This window comes from Amphiprion ocellaris, chromosome 5, assembly GCF_022539595.1.
Source record: "Amphiprion ocellaris isolate individual 3 ecotype Okinawa chromosome 5, ASM2253959v1, whole genome shotgun sequence".
NCBI classification, from domain to species: Eukaryota; Metazoa; Chordata; class Actinopteri; family Pomacentridae; genus Amphiprion; species Amphiprion ocellaris.
This window is the reverse complement of record NC_072770.1, coordinates 33,221,504-33,243,366: the sequence shown is the minus strand read 5'-3', so window position 1 is coordinate 33,243,366 and position 21,863 is coordinate 33,221,504. Positions and strand designations below refer to the sequence as shown.

General features: G+C 41.9%; 1 protein-coding gene across 2 annotated transcripts in view; it reads left to right on the top strand.

Annotated features, from left to right (window-relative positions):
* The window catches only part of LOC111583777 (mitogen-activated protein kinase kinase kinase 12-like), a 30,102-nt gene extending 8,265 nt beyond the window's left edge, over positions 1 to 21,837 (top strand). The window contains exons 1-14 of one of the 2 annotated variants that reach the window (XM_023293010.3): positions 1,629 to 2,144; positions 3,928 to 4,460; positions 6,893 to 7,076; positions 7,365 to 7,556; positions 7,982 to 8,140; positions 9,703 to 9,861; positions 10,058 to 10,166; positions 12,132 to 12,241; positions 12,591 to 12,707; positions 13,076 to 13,213; positions 14,057 to 14,768; positions 15,227 to 15,294; positions 16,829 to 17,129; positions 19,582 to 21,837. In XM_023293010.3, coding sequence (XP_023148778.1) covers positions 3,968 to 4,460; positions 6,893 to 7,076; positions 7,365 to 7,556; positions 7,982 to 8,140; positions 9,703 to 9,861; positions 10,058 to 10,166; positions 12,132 to 12,241; positions 12,591 to 12,707; positions 13,076 to 13,213; positions 14,057 to 14,768; positions 15,227 to 15,294; positions 16,829 to 17,129; positions 19,582 to 19,668 — 2,829 coding nt within the window. In that variant the 5' untranslated portion in view covers positions 1,629 to 2,144; positions 3,928 to 3,967 and the 3' untranslated portion in view covers positions 19,669 to 21,837. Of the gene's footprint in view, positions 1 to 1,628; positions 2,145 to 3,927; positions 4,461 to 6,892; positions 7,077 to 7,364; positions 7,557 to 7,981; positions 8,141 to 9,702; positions 9,862 to 10,057; positions 10,167 to 12,131; positions 12,242 to 12,590; positions 12,708 to 13,075; positions 13,214 to 14,056; positions 14,769 to 15,226; positions 15,295 to 16,828; positions 17,130 to 19,581 lie in introns of those variants that run through there. The other variant, XM_023293011.3, reaches the window with a different exon arrangement.
* The last annotated feature ends 26 nt before the right edge of the window (positions 21,838 to 21,863 follow it).

The following is a 21,863-nucleotide window of genomic DNA, read 5'->3' as shown; positions in this document are numbered from 1 at the left end:
CTTGGTTTCAGTCTGCATTTTTATTACAAACCTCACTATGAGCTGCACTTGGGGAAAAGAAAGATTTCACATTTTTCTTTGGGTACTTGTTATGTAGACGCAGAAGGCGGAGTGACTCAAAAGATGAATAAATGAAAGCAGAAACATCCAGTTTTTCCCAACTCTAACTTCACTGGAGGTATCCGTCTCAGCCAAATGCTGCAATCTTATTTCATCGTGATTTCACGAAGCACAGTAAACAGGAGGAAGTGTTGGACCGGGGGGTTTGGTTTCCTCTGTGTGTGTGTGTGTGTGTGTGTGTGTGTGTGTGTGTGTGTGTGTGTGTGTGTGTGTGTGTGTGTGTGTGTGTGTGTGTGTGTGTGTGTGTGTGTGTGTGTGTGTGTGTGTGTGTGTGTGTGTGTGTGTGTGTGTGTGTGTGTGTGTGTGTGTGTGTGTGTGTGTGTGTGTGTGTGTGTGTGTGTGTGTGTCTCAGTCTGTCAGTTTGTCTGTACAGTAGGTAGGGTTTCCCCCCGCTGTCTACAAGCAGCACGATGAGGTCATCGTTATGGGTTTAAGCCCAACACGGGTTTAATCTGGGAGATAAGGCCTTGGATTTAGCACTCAAAAAGGGTCATGTAGCTACAACCACTTAGTAAATACAAAGCTCAGACATCGGATCCCACAGCTGTTTCACAAAGTTGTGTTACTCTGTGCCAAGCCAAATGGTTTGACTCTAGTTGAAGATTCTCCACTGTTTACGCTGATTTCATGAACTCCCTTTTGCCCTGCCGAGTTCATATTCTCATTTTGCAGGATTTTCTTGACTTGAATGTGTGAAAAATGTGAACTGAGAGTAATCCCATTTTATTTTGTATTGTACGCAGACTTTCTGTGGTTATTTAATGGCATGTTCTTGTGAAATGGCTTGACAAACCCCTGAATTATTCAAAACTGTGTTGAATATTAAAATGTATTTAAAGTTGAAAAAGTGGCATATGTTATATATACGATATCTAATCGGATTGCTCCAGTTTTAGTCAGTTTTACTGAAAATATATATTTTTGGACATTTTATAGGCTAGTTTTACTTAATATTTATGCACTGCACTCTGGATCTGTGTTATTTGACTCATTTTACAAGTTTTATGCAAAAACAATAATTAAAAACATCATGAATGAATTCACTGTGGGATGCCAGGCCTTGGAAAGACCTTGAAGAATAACTTTATTTAAACAGAAGGCTTAGAGGATGAGGTTTTGCATGTACCAGGATCCTCAAATTTAAAGCGAGATTTGTGTTATGAAATGACAGTTGTTTAAATTAGCGCGATATTTTATTTCATTCAGGTTAATTAAAGTCGCTGAGGGAAACAAATCACGCCTGGGGAAAGTCCCATTTCGGTCCTAGATGTGCTGTCCCACTCTCCGTGTCTCAGAGAAATGGGTCAGTTGAGATTGGAGATGATGATGATGATAAAAAATCCCGCCGTCCTTCCTTCATGTCCCCTCGGTGGCAGACGGAGCTCGCAGATTATGCACCAATTACCGCAGTACAGAGGGCGTTAATAGGGTTTGAAGGGATTTACACGGTGCTGTCCACTCAAATGCTGCATGCTTTGGGAATGACATCATTTTGATCACCTCACATACCGGCTGAACCTCCTCCTCCTCCCGGTCCTAACTCACTCAGAAGCCCCGTGTACCTGCGGTTGTCCCGTGTCTCACCGGTCTCCACGCGTCACGGCGCATATCTCGCCTGATAGGAGGACATCCACAGCGCCTCTCCCTCCCGCCCGCCTCTCTCGCCTCTCCTCATCGCTCGTGTTTACTATAGGTGAGAGATGGTCGTATAAATTCCTGAGTGTGCGCAGATCGCGTCCTCAGAGGGGGAATGGAAAAGGAGGAGCAGGAAAACAAGCGAATCGAGGGAGCGCAGCGGTAGATGTGTTTACTGTTGAGTGGAATTAACGCAGGGGAGACGCGCACTTCCTCAGAGCCACCGATCACTGGATGCAGAGAAGAAGAAGGAGGAGGAAAAGGAGGAGGGAGATTGTGGATGCTGGAGAGGAAGAATTATTAGCCGCTTGCTGTTAGAATACACCTTAAACCAAAGTGGAATACACGTATGCAATTAACAGCGATGGACTCCCGCTGTCGGCACTGAGGTAGGAACGGTTAGATTGACAGCTGTGGTGAAAAACAGACTGGAGGAACTGGTTTTGGCACAGAATTACGCAGCCTGTCTTTTATTTGATCTAATGTAAACTGCCAGCGTTGTGTTTGATTGTAACTCGAGTGTTGTCAGTGATGCTCCACTGATGCACCGGATCCTCTAAACTGCAGGAGGTGCAGGGAGAAGCGGCGATGCGCCTCCGATATATCCACGACGCACTGGCCTGTAACCGAGCATAGCCTGCTCCTGCAGCTCCCGCAGCTGATACCTCCAAATAAATAAAGTGGGAAGGCGAGCAGGACTATTAGGAGACGGGATCAGTCGGATGTGAATGATGTGTACACCAGCTGTGTCTCAGTGGTTGGGTTTCTCTCTGCAGAAAATTATAATGAGGAGGATCTTTTTCAGACTTCATGGTTGTATCTCGGTTAATGAAATCTTCAGGGTCTTGTTCAGGCCCATCTGTATGGTTAATCTATAGATGGTTTTATGCAGCTAGAGTATATATGCAATAGTAGGCTGATGGCTCATACATACATCAGATGCCAGGTACATTACTTAAAGTGGCAGTCACATGAGGATGGTTGATAAATGTAGATGCAATTAGAGTCATTTCACTCAAACTGACCTTCAAACTGACAGATATGTGCACCTCACTGCGACTAAATGATTTTGAAATACCAACTTTGGCATTTCCTCCAACAGAACACAAGTATGTTTTGTCTCAATATGATGATGCTTGTATTGCAAAGGAGTTTGATTTGTATCGGTTTACTGAGCAGATAAAAACCTGTCACCTCTTTCTTGTCAGAGATGGAGGAGAAAGAATGGATCACTTCAAAAGGCTCTGACAAGAAATAATGCATTTTCATTCTCCGCTGAGCGTGCACACGCTGCTGTCCTTGGAGAAATGTAAAGCTTTGAAGACGCCTGCAGAATTCTCTCGTTATTCTGCAGCCGTCGTGTAATCTCATTCATTTTAATATACCAGTGAAACGTCTCGAGTAGGATGTAAAAAACCAGCTGTGGCACCATTCGGCCTAGTTCAGTTCATCATGAACGTGCTCAACCAAAAGCAAGGCAAAACCACATATGGTAAATTCTGAAACATGTAAAGAAATGACTTAATTTAGGTACGCTGATGTTGTGGCACCTCAGGTTGTAAATTTAGCCTAAGAGAGGGAGTCTCATTTTATTTGCTGCACTTAATTGAAGCCAGTGCTGACGTGAGGCTTTCTCAGATTTATAGTCTTTTGTCCCTTTTCCGCTCATCCTGACTCATGTTTCACATTCTTATATTTGATATCTTGACACATACATCATCAGGTACTGTCAGCGTGCTAACCACCTGGTACAAGAAGAATGATAACTCTAACCTTGACCCGTATCTGTCGGATAAAAAATAGATTACTTATGTGTTGTGAAAAATGACTCGTGTTCTTGATTGTGTGAAATCTTGTGCAGTGATGATTATCTCGAAGGTTGATGAGGAATTACATTTAGGGCAGGAATCAGTGTGATTTGAATCCAGCAAGCATTGAAACTATATCCAAAATAGGTAGAAAATGTGCACTTCTGTGATGTTGATCACAGTTGAAGGGGGATATGCCTTGTCTGCCTGCATTTAGAGCTGCTTGGGTCAGCCACTTATGATAACTACATATAGGTTTTATTGGTAATGGGCCTAAATATTGATAACACATACTTAGAAGTGCATTATTAGGCTATTTAACTTTTATTAGTAACTTTATTTCCATCTCTTTGGTCTCATCCAGGCTCCCAGTTCTCCATTCTTTCTGATGACCACAGGCCCTCATGGCGCTCATCCATGAACCTCGTGCCCCTTCACCCTCTCTCTCCGGCTTCAACACTCCCCTCTCCGACCCCCCATCCTTTCGCCGTCTCGATGCCGAAACGCCCTGCACCCCAGAAATGGACCTGACCCCAACCCAGTGCGTCCTTCGCAACGTCCTCTCCATAGACACTGGAGGTGCTGTGGAGCCCGGGGGTGGAGGAGGAGAAGGACAGACTGCCGGACACAACCAGACGCCCGGCGAGGAACAACAAGAGCACTTTGCCAACAGCGTCCTGAAGCTCCACGAGCATGATGGGAATCCAGGACGGACGGAAGGAGAGGGACAGGAGGCGGACGGCAGCGTGGTCAGGAGCCAGGCGGACAACGCCAGGTTACAGTGCCAGTCCACAGGAGGGGGAGGAGGTTTTCTCGAGGGGTTGTTTGGGTGTCTGCGGCCTGTGTGGACTATGATTGGCAAGGCTTATTCCACAGAGCACAAGCACGACCTGGACGGTAAGTCCATCAGCCAGATTCATTTCTGTATCAAGTGCACACACAAACGTATCTATATAGACACTGCAATCAATGGTTGCTTTTATTTTTCCAATAAAAGCAACCACTGGCTGCCTTTTAATTCCAGCGTGAAGCTTTGATATGCTAACGAAATGATCTTATCCCCCAGTTTAATTACATTAAACATTCGGGAGAAAAATGACTCTTACAAAGGCCACGTTGTAAACAAACACTTTCCTTGACATGAACGAGCTGCAGCCAGAAAAGGAGACTCTATCAAAGCTACAGAGGGCTTATGTTCCCCTGATATTCTCCCCCTACATGCATGCGCCTGCTTGTGCCCGCTTCCCACTACCACCCCCCCAGTGAAACTAGCTCCCTGTGACGCTGTGTTGTTTATGTCTGCAGCCACTACAAAAGCACAGGGCTCCCCTGAGACCCCTCTGCCAAATCTGCTTCATGAATTATGCATGGCCACGCTCTGACCCTGCGCCTCTCATCTCTATTAACGCAAAACCTGACACACACGCACACAAATGTGAGCGTGCACCCGAAGGATGAATACACACATCCGCATATAGAAGCACTTAATATCCTGCACTGACAAAAACACATAAAGTCAGATAGATGCCAAATGAAAACTTGATAAAATAAATACAGCATCACACATCAGGCTTGAAGGTGGCAGTTTTATACCTCTCCTTGTCTTTACTGCCTTCTGATATTTTATCACCCGTTTGACTTCCACGTCTCCCCTCTACTCCCCTCCTCCTCCCATCTCTCATTGTCTCCCTTCCTCTCCTTTTCATCCTGTGCTGTTATCACTCCCAGCCCATCTGCACCTCGCTGCTCCCCTCCTCTGTGCGCCGTCACAGGGAGTCACACACACTGATGAGAGCAAAACGGATATTATAAAAAGTGAAATAAATAGGGCTTTTGCAAAAGAGCGCCTGCCTCCCATTCAACAATGCCCTATTCTTAAGCTTTGACTGGAAGGAACAATGTACCTCAATAGAAAGAAAGAAAAAAATTGCTGGTCCTTCATTGATTCTGAAGGACTGTGGGATGTGTGGTGATGTGCTAAATTTCCTCAGTTTTTTTTTCCACATCAAACAAAGCAGGCGCGATGTATCAGATACGGCCTGTATATGTCTTTATTGTGGAAAATTTGAGGGCCTCATTAGAGACAGAGCCCTCAATCAATCACTAGAGAGCATTAATCATTCATATCATCCTTATTAATGTGACAAATGTGTCTGAATCCTCTCTGCTCGGGTTAGGAACAGCAGCAGTGTAGGCTGTATATTCTCTCTGTATTAACAGTCTGTCTTCAGCCACATGGACCCCTGCTGACCCGTGGGGAATCCCCCTCCCATCTCTTCTCGTTACACGCACACAGTAAAACCGCCTCTACCACATCCACATTAGGCTCTCAAATCCCCTCCCTTCCAACCCCCTTCCTGAGCGTCGGACCCCTGTTTTGCGTCAGCCCCACAATGGCACTAAGCAGGATTTAGGAGGCTGAGGGAGAATTACCCACAGGAGATTAGAGCTCCCTGTCTGTCTGCCTGCACACCCCAGTCTTAGGTTAAGGTGAGGTTCAACTGCAAAACAAGATATCAACAAGGGTTCCATGTTGAGGCTTTCAGAAGATTTGACGGCCACAGATTTAGCCTTCAGTTGCAGTGCGATACTGCCAGGGGAGATGCTGGATCTTTCCCAGCAATTAGCTTTAGTTTTACATATGGGCGTGTTGGTATTTTGTTGTTTTTTATTTTTATTTTTAGCTTTTAATATAGTCTTTAGTCACACAAGGCTGTATGAGATTCTGGTATAGCTGTGCTTTGAGCAAAATCGACATGCTGCTGTTTACCAGATATCACAGTCACTGTGTTTATCATCCTAGTAAGCATTCTAACAATGGTGCTACCCAAAAAGATGCTCAGGCTGATGGAAATGTAATTTGTTTTACTGGTTTGTGGTCATAAAAAAACATCAGGAGATCAACTAAGTCATTCGTATTCATCTCGTAGGGACCATTAATGTCTGTCCAAATCTAATAACAACTCATTGAGTAGTTGTTGAGATATTTAAGTCTCAACCAAATTGCCAAATTGACTGATTTGCTGTCCATAGAGCCACCCTGCTAGTTAAGACAAGCGGCAAAATAAAATAGACTTGTTATAAAATGAGCATAAGGGGCCTATTCTGTTGCACATAGAAGGTCTAGTAGCCAGCAGTTGGTGCTTTGTTTCATCAGCTGTACTTTTAAACATAATTTAGCAGCATAATTTCATCCTTCAAGTTGATGAAACTGATCAGTAGTCAGTAAATTTTAGTGCAATTATTCCTCTGTTTTGGATCCACAATTAAGATGTTACTACACGGATAAACTCACCAAGCGATTTGCCTCCATCCTTTTCTCCCTACAGAGGCGTGGGAGGTCCCATTCGAGGAGATATCGGACCTGCAGTGGGTGGGCAGCGGAGCTCAGGGTGCCGTCTTCCTCGGAAAACTGCACGGACAGGAGGTGGCTGTGAAGAAAGTGCGGAACATCAAAGAGACGGATATCAAGCACCTGCGGAAGCTCCAACATCCCAACATCATCACCTTCAAGTAAGCAGAAATGATGACTTTGCTTGTTGGATCATGAGAATGCTGAAGGTGTTTCTGATATTGAATGCAGGGTGTGAATAATTCCCAACAGGAGTGTGTGTATTTGAAAGTTATGTGAATCTTAGCCAATGATTGAAAGCCTCATATGTTCTCTGAAGCAAACCTAGATGGTTGTAACCTTTTTCAAACTCATGTACGACCTTCAAATGATATTATTACCAAAGTAAAACTGCAAAAAGCCATTGTAACAACACTTAACATATTCTTCATACTTTCTTCCTCTCTCAGAGGGATCTGTACCCAGGCTCCATGTTACTGCATCATCATGGAGTACTGCGCACAGGGACAGCTGTACGAAGTGCTGAGAGCAGGACGGAAGATCTCTCCATCCCTCCTCATGGACTGGGCCATGGGTATCGCTGGAGGCATGAACTATCTTCACCTCCACAAGATCATCCACAGAGACCTCAAGTCACCCAAGTGAGTTTTGCAGAATTGGTTAAGATTCACTGCTTGATTACAGCTCTGTGATTCAAATGTAAATGTCAGAGCAGAAAGGTCAGTACTGAGGTACAGTATATAGATTTAACATAGGTGGTTCGGAGCCAGGAGAAACACTTTTGTCGGCAGTTGAGAATGGGAAACAAGCAAAGTGTCTGGGACTGATTCTGCACAACGTTACCTGTGCACATTCAAGATCGTACACATTGTTCACAGAACATGAGAAAACAAGGGGGGAGGAGGGAAGGGTGCAGTGGGAGCGAGAATCTGGCACATTCTCACTATTTAAATATACTAACTGTCTCTCTCCAGAATCACAGAATGTGTCTTTAATGCAGTAGCTTTAGACTTTTGAATTCACAGCAGATAAATACAAACTTGACAAATCTAACATTTCATTCCAGCATGCTGATCACCTACGATGACGCAGTTAAGATCTCTGACTTCGGCACATCCAAGGAGCTCAGTGACAAGAGCACTAAGATGTCCTTCGCTGGGACTGTAGCCTGGATGGCTCCCGAGGTCATACGCAATGAACCCGTCTCAGAGAAGGTGGATATTTGGTAGGTGTCGTAACCTTTTATTTATACTGTCCTCTTGCAGTTGTGAACTTTTGGATTTTTTCCCTTATAATCTGTTTTATCTGTCACTGAATCAACATAGAATCTCATTAGTCGCAGTCTACTACAGTACAAAGCAAAGGATCGTGTTCCCAGAAAATCTATTCAGTATTATGTACAATATCTCATTACATGAAATTCTATAGGGTCTCTGCCATATCTGATGGGTTGCCCTATGTTAAGCCCTGATCACCCCTACTACATTCTGTGCCTCTCTCCTATGCTACATCCCTCCATCAGTCTTCCTCTCCGTCCTGAAAGGAACACTGGCTAATTTAATAATTGATTTGCCAGATGCTGCAGTGCTCTGGAGAGGCTGGAGTAACCTTCCAAGCCTACGGACGCTTTGGCCCAGAGCCAGTGGTGCATTAGCAGAGAAGCGAAAATAGGATTAAAAAGCTTTTGATGCAGAAAGAAAGCAAAGCATGGGTGTGTACTATACTGCTTTGTTTAAATTTATGTAAATCACTTGAGAGAAGTCCATACCACAAAAATGAACATCAGAGAAGGAAACACTGTGGTTGAATGTTGTTGTTTTGTATACATTCAGTTTTGTTTCTTACTGACATATGGTAACAGCTGGCGCAGCTCCTGTTGGTTTCTTTTGTAGTAACCCTAAACCTAAAATACACAGGTTTCTATAGCATGAGGACAATTTGGACAGTTTGTAATTTTAGTGGATTTAAATTTGGTGTTCAAATCCCTAATTGTGTTACTAAATGATATACTGTATAGAAAGACCACATTAGCTATAAATTGGCTTGTCCTCAGAAGTAAACTCTAAGCCAAACCGTAGCATTTTTTTCTTGTGTGTGAACACCACGAATCATAAGGACAGAGGCACTCTATAAATACACATGTAAACACAATGTGACACATGCCTTCAATGTTACATAGGATGCTATTGGCACCTTGGATACTGTACATGTTCACCATGGCAACACAAGGAGCCAACGGCAACAGGCTTTTCTTAGTTACCTTCCCCAGGAGCCTGGTGTCTTGCTATTATACAGAGAACATGTACAGACCCTTAATGAAACACTAGCCTGTGGTGGAATAAAATCAGAATACCTTTTCACAACCTATTGTCTTTTCTAGAGCTGTGATTTATTGATCATGTGGCAAATAAAGTGACCAAATGTCAGTAATATTAGTAAAAGCAAATGTACCTACAAGTTTATGTTTTTCTTCCTTTTACCAGACAATTATTGGTAGTGAACAAACTTTTCATATACAACAGATTTTCAAAACTTGTTAGAACTAACTTTAAGCTACCAAAGACTCCCCGTATGGCATTAACATCATAACATTTTGCATTAATGATCTTTTTTTTTTTTTTTTAAATTCCCATCAGATGTAACAGCTGCAGCAATTTCAAATTTCAAAAAGCCAGATTTCTTTGTAGAAAGTTAAAAGCATGGCATTTCACACATGCTGCCTTTCACATGGCCACCTCACATCTTTGTCAATGTGTCTGAAAGAAAATGCGCCACATCTCTCCGCAGGTCCTTCGGTGTTGTGCTGTGGGAGATGTTGACAGGAGAGGTGCCCTATAAGGATGTGGACTCCTCCGCTATAATCTGGGGAGTCGGCAACAACAGTCTGCAGCTGCCTGTACCTGATAGCTGTCCAGACAGCTTCAAACTGCTCCTGAGGCTATGCTGGTGAGCGGGCGGGAGGGGAGGGTGGAGGAAAGGAGGCGGAGGAAGATGGAGAGAAGAAAATAACATGAATCTGTTAAAGAATATGGTCAAGTTAGATGCTTTAAGAATGGGGAGAAAGTAAAAGTTATCCAGGGGAGGGAAGAGAGATCAGAAACAAATGGGAGTTAATGATAACGTTTATTTAAACTCTTTACAGGAACTGCAAGCCCAGAAACAGACCTTCATTTCGACAGATCCTTCTGCATTTGGACATTGCCTCTGCAGATATATTATCTACCCCACAGGAGACTTACTTTCAGTCTCAGGTGAGCTTCCATTATGTTTTTAAACAGATCAAGTGTGTGTTCCACCTCAGGTTGGAGGAAATATAACAGGACGACGAAAAAAGAAGGTACTCAACTAATTTGAAGCTTCATTTTAGCTGCTGTAGATAAATAAATCCACATTGGATGAAGTATACATACGCTCTGTGTGTCTCTCAGCAGAAAACCTATCAGCAGCAGCCAGCATTACTAATAGTCAAGCCACTTCCATTTGTTTGCAGTCTGCTGCAGTAACTACGAGCAGAGCAGAGTGTGCAGCGGCACCGAGGTCCAGGCCTCTGGGGAGCTCACTAATAATACCTGTCCTTTCAATCACACCATATTTCTGTTGGTGCCTCGGTCTTTGTTCCTTGACACACATGTGAGTGCTGATTTGGGGTCAAAGAAAAAGAACCTTTCTCTGCCTCCATCACATTGTGATTAAGGAGGCTGTGCGTCTACCTGTGGCTGGGTGGGGGATGGAAGTACATGGAGAATGTGTCAGACCTCCACAAGCAGCCAAGCACATGAAGGTCAGGAGATTTAGAAAAGTAGTAATTGTGTGGAAGATATGTCTCTGCTCAGCCATGCAGGACCACGAATCCATTTACAACTCAAGCATATATAATCATGAGACACACTTGTGCACACAAACACACAAAGTAAATAAGATTTTATTTCATTTTTGCAGCACCGCTACTGCTCCCCCCCCATCAGTTCTGTCTCACGATGCAAAACCTCTTTCACTCTCTCCACTTATCCTTGATGCTTTATTTCGTCCCGTCCCCCTTCCCCCCCTTGCAACCATCCCCACCTTCTCTCCCCTCTGCCTCATAATGGATTTTTCTTGTGACGGTAGAAAGAAGTATTTGCTGCTGGAGTGTATTGATTGCTTTAATGGTAGGGAGCAGAGACCAAAGAGAGAGGAGAAAGAGGGGACTGGAGACATGGAAGAGTGTGCACAGAGTCCATTAGCTTAATAAGAAGAGCGTCTCTCGTGCCCAGATAGATATATACACACCCGGGAGTCGCATACACATGCGTGAGCATGCACACACTCATAAATCTGACTTCCTTTGTCCTTTGATATGACAGGTATCAGATAACAGCTGCCATGCTCCACTGTGTGCAAGAAAATGCTCACACTGCATTTTTATTTATTTATCCGTGTTCATGTCAGTTCATGTTTAGTTTTTCTGTATTGATCATCATCTGACATCCTAATGGGTTTTGTTTCAGTGATAGAAAGGAACTTTAGTCACTCTGCAAATAAAGAGCTTCTTTTTAAGTGATTAAGGTGCGATGAACTCTCAGTGCTGATATATAATTTGATTCTAATATTATGCAAATGAACTTGAACTGCACTTAATTATCTCAGTGGTAAATACAGGAATGGCTGCATTTTCCAAGTGTACAAATCTGATAAACACAAGTGCTTAGAAAATGGGACGGCACTTGAAAAAACCTGCTAAAATATTAAATTCTAATTATATGGTGAGGCAGGTTTGGTCTCCTGCTGTATTTCCTCAGATAGTTACAGAAATGGAGCTAATACCTCCAAGTGATCTGATAATAATTTTTTTTGTTTTTTTGACATTGTCTTTTAGAATGGGCTAGTGATTTCTGGGTGATTTCACTTTGGTGATCATACTGGTTTTCCAGTCAGCTTTTGCTATTTTTAATGATGCATACGTTTTCCATAAGTAATTGCAGTCAAATTTTCTAAAATGTGTTTTATATGTTTATTTTTTCAAAAACTGTGCAAATGAATCAGCATTACGGCTGGAGGTAATAACAATAGTACTGGCAAGAGCAGTGGTATTGTAATATTAAACGAAAAGGACATCAGTTGCAGTTTAAAACTAACTGAATCCTTTTCTCCACAAAGACATTTTTATCTGTAAAATTGTGAGATGTGCACAGGTCTGAGGAGCTGTTCTGATGGATGGGTTTATTGTGTCCTGCCAGGCGGAGTGGAGAGATGAGGTGAGGCACCATTTTGAGAAGATCAAGTCTGAGGGGACGTGTCTTCACAGGCTGGACGAGGAACTGATCAAACGACGCAGAGAAGAACTCAGGTTAGACTGGCAGAAAACAGACTTGAACACTGAAGACCCAAAGATTATACTAGACCGAATTCAATGCAAGATAGTAGTGTTCACAAAGAAAAATTGATAAAAAATGTCGTCACAGGACACATCTCTTCGCACAGGGAAGTCGCTCTACAGCATGATTGCAAGGAGCAGGAAAGGCTTTTTAGTAGTGGTCCTTTCTGCAGCGATGTTGAATTGTTATCTAGCTACAACTGTGGTAGTTAAATATTAGTTTCCAGGTATAGCTAAATCTGTTTTGCAATCAGAATCATGGTAGTAGTTGTAGTAAATGAATATGCGTGTCTGCATATTTACATCCTTCCCCTCCACTCAGACATGCTTTGGACATCCGGGAGCACTATGAGAGGAAACTGGAGAGAGCCAATAATCTCTACATGGAACTCAATGCCATCATGCTACAGCTGGAGATCAAAGAGAAAGAGCTGCTCAAGTAGGAAAACTGTGTTCTTTTATTCTGTTTTTAAGTAGCGGATGATCAAATTAGAAACAGAAGATAAAGTTTAAAACACACTGTAGTGCTATAGGAGACCTAGGGCACCATGTTGTGCTCAACTGTGAAATTAGGAAAGGAAGGCTTCAGTGTTTGGAATGTTGTGCGCTAATAGCTTTTATCCATCAGCGCTGTTTAAGTAGTGTATTTGTAATGAAAGAGCATGGACAAGTTCATCTGAAATGTGAAGTGAATGGCCCACATCTAGTCACACAAGGCCATTGCATGTAACAAAGTGCTCTCTTATGCCATGCTGAGAATCAATTGACAGCCATTAAATGAGTATTGGCTTTGTTTTTAAACGTCAGGAGGGAGCATTCGCTGGACAAGAAGTACCCGGGCTGCTTCAAGCACCACAGCTCCAGACAGTCAGCCTCCTCCAACTCGATGGAGAAACTCATGAAGAAACGCAACGTACCTCAGAAACTTCCCTCACACAGCAAGAGGTGAGACAGCGAGGGAGGAAGTTATCTGCATTTACAGCATTTATATGAGGATGACTTGATCAGCTGAATATGATGTTATCTCCCTAACATAGGTCTCTTCTTAGCAGGCTTTTGTTTCCATTCAAACCTTGTACGATCTTTCTTTTGGGTTTATCTTGTGACCTTAATGTTGACATTGGCCTACCGAGCACAATATGCATGGAGGACTTACAATCATTTTTATATGCTTTGTTTCAGACTTCACATACTGTTTCATGAGTCCAAAGATCTAACTGACCCATATGGTCTTTTCTTATATGCATATGTCATCAGTACAGTTTATTAATATGGTTTTTGCAAACATTTACACACACGGTCACTAAATAACCACCATTATATTTTAGCTATTTTTAATGTATATTTCAGCATATGTATTAAATGTGTGAAAACATAGAGAAAATGACCTGCTTGGACATATACCAAATTATTATTTCCTGCAACATGTATCCTTATCTTAACCCTTTGATGCGTAATTTGGGTCAAAAGTGACCAAATCCAATGGAAAATGGGTATTTCCTGACCCACACCACACATCAAAGGGTTAAAACGCATCATAGACCTTCATTGTTGTGCAGAAACAATCAAAAGCACAGCATTGAGACATTATTGCACTCTTCTTTAAGCTCGAAAGTGCTACAGAGCATATTGTAAAAGGAGAATATCATTAGTCTAATCCTGTAGTTTTAATGGTGAAGAATGTAGGCGATGAATAACCAAGTTATCTAACAATTAATACATGTTGAACAAGTTTATCCTTTCCCCTTGTTTTTTTTTTTTAATTAATTCTGTTTCTCACTTTTCCAGGCCAGACTTACTAAAGTCAGAGGTCATCCTCCCAAAACTGGACTCATCTGTGACCCAGGTCACAATCCCCAACAAAGGCTCTACCTCCCCTGGCCGCTCACGCCGAGGAAAACCTCGCTACAGGAAGGCTGGCAAGGGCAGCAGTGGAGACTTAGCTCAGCTTAAAGCCACTCTGTCCTCGTCTTTAGCAATGGTCAACGCCACCTCGTCTGTCTCCAGCAGCAAGCACCACCTAGACCCCAGTGCAGCCCTCAGGGGCCTGCAGCATGACCTGCTGCTCAAGAAGATGTCCTCCTCCAGCCCTGACCTCATTTCAACCACCCTGGAGGCTGAAGGCCGGAGGATGGGGCAGTTGAGGCAGGGACTCGACAGAGCGGGCAGTCAGAGCGCCTCAGCTGGGCTGGGAGAGAGCAGAAGGACTGGAGGGCCTGAGGAGGGGCCCGACGTGGGTTTAGGGGCTGATGACTTGGCAGAAACGCCTCCACGCAGCGACACGCCCAGCGAGGATGCAGCATCTATTCCATTCTCCAGCAGTCCTGACTCTCCGTGTGGCAGAGGAGCAGCCGCAGGGAGGACGTCTGTACTGGGGAACCCTCGCGTGCCCCACGAGGGTGAGGAGAAGGAGGACGGGACGGTGATCACGCGCTCACCCAGGAGTCAACGCCTCACACCTGCAGCACTGCTCTACAGGGCGGCAGTCACACGCAGTCAGGTGAGACTCCAACAGCACTCACTGTTCTCTTGTGACCCAGTTCCACAAAATCACTTTGACTCATACATTGAAAGGGAGCAAAGATTAATTAGCAGGGAAATACTTCGGGGAAATCAAACCATTTTGATTTCATTTGTTGCTGCAGTTGGTAACAAGTGGGTACCAATTCACCAATCAGCATCAGTACAAACATGAGTACAAACGTTGCCTTATGATGATGTCATTGTATAACTGAGAAAGTCCAGAAGTCAAAATCGTTTGATCTTTAACCTGATGAATACAAACACCATCACTCTATTGGTAAAACTCACTTATACAGATGCCAGACTCAATGTTCTGAGTGTAAATATGTTCAAAGGACAATCCAAAACTTCAGACTTGTGAATCCCAGGAATCTTGGCAGGTGTAAGTCTAACTATTGTACACTGAAACATAACTTCTTATAATTTCCTCCACAGAGACGTGGAGTGTCTTCGGAGGAAGAGGAAGGAGAAGTGGACAGTGAAGTGGAGCTGCCAAGGAGACGGTAAGAAGAGTTAAATACATCAAATATATTTATTTAAAGACCTCCTACAGTGAAATTCATGGCTTTACCGTATTAACATGCACATATGATGTTTTAAGTGCTGGAGAGTGTATCATGAGTGAAATAATCAGTCAACACCATGTCTCTGAGCATTTCCTCTCCTTCTAAATATGTAACTTTGATAGAGATAAGTGTTTCAGGGGTTTAATCTAACACTTACTGTATTTATGATGCCATATGTGCATCCATACGAAACATTTAAATGTTGATCTAACAAACACAAATCCAGAATTACACTTCAAATCCCCACATAACCAGACACTGACGTGCCTTCCACTCTCTGCATCCATTTTCAGCCTGAGCAGAGAGTTAATCAGGCACGATAACTGAAAACACCTGCGCTGCGACACAATAAATCATCTATCTTCAAAGTTTTATTCTAACGGGCAGGGTTGAGTTCTAAAGGATTACTTGTAATCAGGATTACATAAAGAGATTATAGAAAATAAGTCACTATAATGATCCCAGTTTACATTAGAAAAACTGTGAAATAACATTAATGTTTGTCAAGTATCACCTGATTACATTTTGATTTTACCTTTAAAATATGGCAATTTAAAATTGAGAAATGTTGGTTGACACACAGCTCCTTAGACTAGAGCTCCACTTTGTGGCAAGGAAAGAAGAACAATGTTGAGTCACGATGGCCTCGAACAGGAGCAGTTCCTCCAAAATAGCCTTCAATTTCTGGCAATATCACATTTAATTTAAAAAAAGTCACAACAAAAGCAACACTCCACGTTGTAGAATGCATAGCATACACCTGTCTTTTGTCCCAGTACTGTTTTTTAGGCTAATTTAATTTCACCCACTGTAAATGCAAAAAGGCATATTTAGCATTAAATATGTTTTGATGTATTTAAAAATATTTGTAAAACTCCAAATTTTGTGACTGTGTCCATTTTTTAGTCTAGAGTTTTCAGTGTTTGATTTTGAAATAATCCACAAGTATTCTAATTAAACTTCCTTTTTTCCCCCCAAAGCCAATAGATGAAAATGTTACTGCCAATAAAATTTAAGAATGAGACTTAGAATGTAATGTTTATTTTTCCTTGATTTGAGCTCATCACCACATAAAGTTGGTAATTTCCCTGCCTGTCACAGCTCCTACATTTCCTTTGTGCATTGCATTTTTTGGCACCATAATGTACATCAACAGAGCACTCAGAATATTTTAGTTTAGTATCATTTATTTTGCCACTTTTCCAGTATGAGCACAGTTCACACTGACACTCCCTTGCATTTAGTATGGAATTAGAGCACAAGTAAATATGTGTCGTTGTGACTTTGTAAGTTCCACACTGTTATGCACAATGTGACTGAGAAGAAAGAAACCTAGATGTGGAATTTAGCTTTTTATCATGACTAGTGTCACATAATTTTTGTCCAGGTCATTTTTCAACACAATTCTTTTAGTCTCTTACTTATGAATATTTCTAATACATGCCCTCTGTCTTATTCTACACACACTCAGGCGGCCTGTGAGCATCACCAAATGCCAGTCCCTGTCAACCTTCAGCTCAGAGAACTTATCGGTCTCGGACGGTGAAGAGGGAAACACTACTGACCACTCCCACAGCGGCACACCCGACGTAGTCAGCACCAACACCGACGAACGTCTAGACGACAAGAGCGACGACCTGCTGTCTCAGGGCTCGGAGATTCCTGCTGACCCATCTGACCCGACCCAACTGGGCTCTGACGGGTTGTCTGAAAAGGAAGCTATTCTGCAACAAGTCAAAACGCAGCTCGTTTCTAACGACCGTAATTATGAGGTAGGCAACAAATTAAAGAAGAGTGGATGAACAGACAGAGACAGAACAGCTGCTTAAATATACTACCGTTCAGAAGTTTGGGGTCACCCAGGCAATTTCATGCTTTTCATGAAAACTCACACTTTTATTCATGTGCTAACATAATTGCACAAGGGGTTTTCTAATCATCAGTTAGCCGTTCAACACCATTAGCTAACACAATGTAGCATTAGAACACAGGAGTGGTGGTTGCTGGAAATGTTCCTCTGTACCCCTATGGAGATATTCCATTAAAAACCAGCCATTTGCACGTAGAATAGTCTTTTACCACATTACCAATGTCTGGACCAGGGGTCACCAACCTTTTTGAACCTGAGAGCAACTTCAAGGGTACTGAGTAGTACGAAGGGCACCTTGTTTGATACAAACTTCCTCAATAGCAAACTTGCGCCATCATCTTCAAACAATAATAATAATAATGAAAATAATATGTAAAGAGACTGTCTGATCACATTTATGTTAATTATTCCTTACAATAATTATTAACAACGATTTCCACAACAATGACGGTAGGAAACACACACACACACACACATATGGAAATCTGTTCCAATATTTAAAAGTCAGAGGTATCCCATCTCTGAAACTTTGGTAAATATCTTTCTTGGCAGTTTTGTACGAATCAGCATATTTGCAGCATTTTGTTCAAAATCACACCAGTTACATTTCTGGGCAAATTGTTACTTCTATCATTTTTAGGAAATCATTAACTGTCATCAAATCAGGCTTCATTTGTGCAAACCACTACCTTTGTAACATTTTTGAACAATTCATGAACTCTGTCCCATGTTTGTACAAATTATCAGTTATGTAAGAAAAAAAATCAACTCTTTCACATTTTGAAATGAATCTTATCACATTAGTACTAATCACCAGCATTTTTCACCAGCATTGCAACATTTTTAACAGATCATAACAACAAATCATTACATGTTTTCAACAAATTATTTTTCACATTTTTGTGTAATGGCACGGTGTTTTGAATGACAACATGTTACCTCTTTCTTTGTCTGTAAATGTGTGTTAGTGGGAAGCCTGGCATTGCAGAGCTTATCATGTCTTACCTTTACCTTGCAGCTCACAGTTCAGATAGTTCAGTTTCCCAGTGATGCCCAGAAATGCAAGGGCAAGAATCCACTCAGTGTCCTCAAGCAGCAAGGTGTCTTCCCCTTTGGATTGCAGGAACTCTTTGATTTCGGCCAACAGTGACAAAAACGCTGCAAAACTGGTCCCCTGCTGATCCATGGGGTTTCTGTGTGTAGTAACAGATCATCATGTTCAGCTGACAGCTCCTCCAGCAGCACCTTCAATGTCCTGGTTGTTTGGCTTTGGAACCATTTATGATCTTCATGACAGGAGTCATCACATGATCAAATCCAGCCACTTTTGTACATACATATGTCCTGCTGGTGAATGATGCAGTGGTAATGTAGGAATGTTGGGAAGTCTGGATCACCTCTGCATCGTACAATGAAGCCTGCATGGCGACCCGTCATGGAGGAGTCTCGTCCATCGTCATTAAAACAAGCTTTTCTAATGGTACATTTTTCTCCACGAAGAAACTTTTCCCCGAGTAGTAGATGCCAAAGTTGCCTTTAAGTCCCGGGTTTTCCTGTCCGTAGTGCGCATACAGTCTATGTGCGCTACCAGGTGGCTAGTTAGCATGGCTAGTTAGCATGGAAGCTTTGTAGCGGCTAACGTAGTCTCTCCACATTGTGCCGCTTTGCCGACGCAATAGTCGCCCCGCAAACAGGACACATACATTTATCTTTCACTGTCGTGAAAAAGAACTCTTCCTCCCAGTCATCGTGAAAATAGTGTTTTCTCTTTCACTTCTCTGTCATGTTTTGGGGGTAAAAACCACATGTAGTTTCCCAAAGTGTCTGCGTCCGGAAGCTTCAGCAAAGAGTGACGTGGTGGTTTGACATGCGCAGTGAACTCTGACTCGGACAAGGTTGAAGTTCATTTACACCGAAGACATTTTTGTTTTTTAAATAAATAAATATTGTAATTTAAAATTTGCATTAATTTAAGTATTTTTTATTTAAAAAGGACAGCAACTATATTTTTTATAAGGAATTTCATGTCACGTGTCAGGGGCAACTCACATGGTCTCTGCGGGCAACCAGACGCCCGCGGGCACCGTGTTGGCTACCCCTGGCCTAGACTGTATTTCTGATTAATTTAATGTTATCTTCATTGAAAAAACGGTTTTTCTTTCAAAAACAAGGACATTTCTAAGTGACTCCAAACTTTTGAACGGCAGTGTAAACAGTGTACCAACATGCTACTGTTGCTAAACAAATATTTACTACTGTTAGATACTAACATACACAACATGGCAACCTAACACTACACTACTATTAAAGAATCTGTTCTAACTCAGGTATTTCATGCTTCTCCTCCCTACCAGGGCCTGTATGATGACTCAGACTGTGACAGTGCAGAGTTGGATCATTCATGCAGTGCAGAGCCCTGCCAACCTCCAACCAGCTGGTGAAAACCTGACACCTCAACCCACTCAAACACCCACAGATCTGGCTTCTGAATACCTCGAACAGACCTTAGACAACCCAGAGGCATGATCAGGGACATTGCAGAAAGGCAGGCAAAAAAGGTCTGTATTTTAAAAAAACTGATATCCTGAGAGGGGGAAAAAAAGAAAAAATCCTGTTCTCTTTTGAAGTAAATGCATCACAGGGATGTGAAACTGAATTGTGGCACTCGCCGAGCTGACAGAACAGCCCCCTGTGTGTTCTCTCCATAGCAAGGTCAGCTTTGCAAAAACATCAAAGGACACCTCAGCAAGAGGCCTCAGTCATAGAGGCCAATAACCAGACTGTCCAGTAATGTCTCCCATCACCTTCCACGTTGTTTATTTTTTACTTTTCTCTCCATCATGAAAGTATGTGTTAAGTCACATACTTTCATATTTTCATTAATTTCACATTGTGTCATATGAAAACATGAACTTCCTTCAGGGCTTCTGTAACATTTTAAAGTTTAACTGTCTGGGGCAGCCACTGATGTTGTTCCTCGCACTAAATTTATGAAATGTACAGATTTTCTCAATCATTGTGTCATAATACATTTCCTCTCAAAACGTTATGCACAGATTAATTTATTGTTATTTTACAATGAATTCATTTTTTGAAGCATTGTTTACATCCCATTTGTGTTTACATTTTTTATTTATATTTGCATCGTGGATTCCGTTTCCATTTTCTACTCCTGTGTTTTGATATTAATGTAAATATGTGATGTTGTAAAATGAACAAATTTTTAAAATGTGAGATTGTATAATTTAAGGTGCTGATGTTTCTAATTAGGTGGCACTATTCTATTTGAACCTCGAGAAGTTTATGGTAGTAGAATGTACTGTAGCTGCTGTTCATGTATGAGCATCAAAACACGGATAAAACAAAAAAAAGAGGAGCAAAATGTGAACAAAGAACAAAATGTCTGCCATGGTTCCATAGCTGGGTTCATAAGGGGCAGATAAGCTTTTTTTGTTTTACTTTTTACTTAGTATTGCAGTGTTTACTGTATTAAAACGCAATACCAGTTTGAAAATCCCTTTCTGGGCATTTGGGGGTGTATATATCATTAAAAAAGCACTGTCATTGCTTGTGATTCAAGTCAAAATGAAACGTTAGATCCATCCATAGAGGGAGAAATGCAACAAACAAAAGACTGCAGGCAGACACTTAAACACTGCAGTTTAATGGCTGAAGGCATGTGTATGACAGGGACACAAAACACCGACACAGATCTCAGAATAAATTACATATGCTTACATTCATTGTTATCTGTCTCACTCAGCCCAATCATAGCCTGATATGGTGAGTTTAGATCATTTTAGTCAAATTAAAAGTACGCGTCCCCTTTATGCAAACGCCCTTGAGTCTATATTATGGTTTTTAGTTTGGTTTTAGCAAATGAAATCACAGAGCAGTCAGTCAAGACTCTTTGGCTTACTCAGTGGAGTAAAAATAAAATGTTGAACCCCAACTTGGAAGATTTTCCAGCTCATAAAATCAGGACCTTGTCATTATTATTTGCAGAATTTTTCCAATTTAACCTAGAGACAGTGAAGCTTTACAAGCTCGCATTGTTTATTAGTTTGCACAACGTTCACCTTAACATTGTCCTCACCAGCTGAAATCTAGACCATCTGTTGGTCATTTTTCACATAAGTGCAAGGGCTCCATCATAACAAAATATATAAAACCCTGACGTTGATCCATTTATGTCCCTTGAGAAGCCTTCTGAATATGCTTCAATCTGACTGTACAACAGCACATTACATCCCGTTCCATTCATCTCCGACTGATCAGGTCGCACTCAATAAGCTAGAAATGGCAGCTTTTTTTTGCTTTTCAAATCAGGTGTTATGTTTTAAAGTTTACATTTATAGAGCATTTTTTTAACTGATTGTGCCCCCAAGATTTAAAGCTAGAAGTCCTCCGGCAGGATAAAATGTTGCCAAAAAGCAAAACTACTGCCCTCTAGTGTCTTGATCATGGAGGTACTTGTGTTTCCTGTGAAGCCGATTGAAACAACCCCCACATGGACTGAAATGTTTTCTTTTTATACTGCATTATTGTAACTGTACAATAAATATATTTAAGAAACAATTTAAAATAAAATCAAACTTGTAAAATCTCAACTCGTGTTTGCAATACCCTTTAGGCG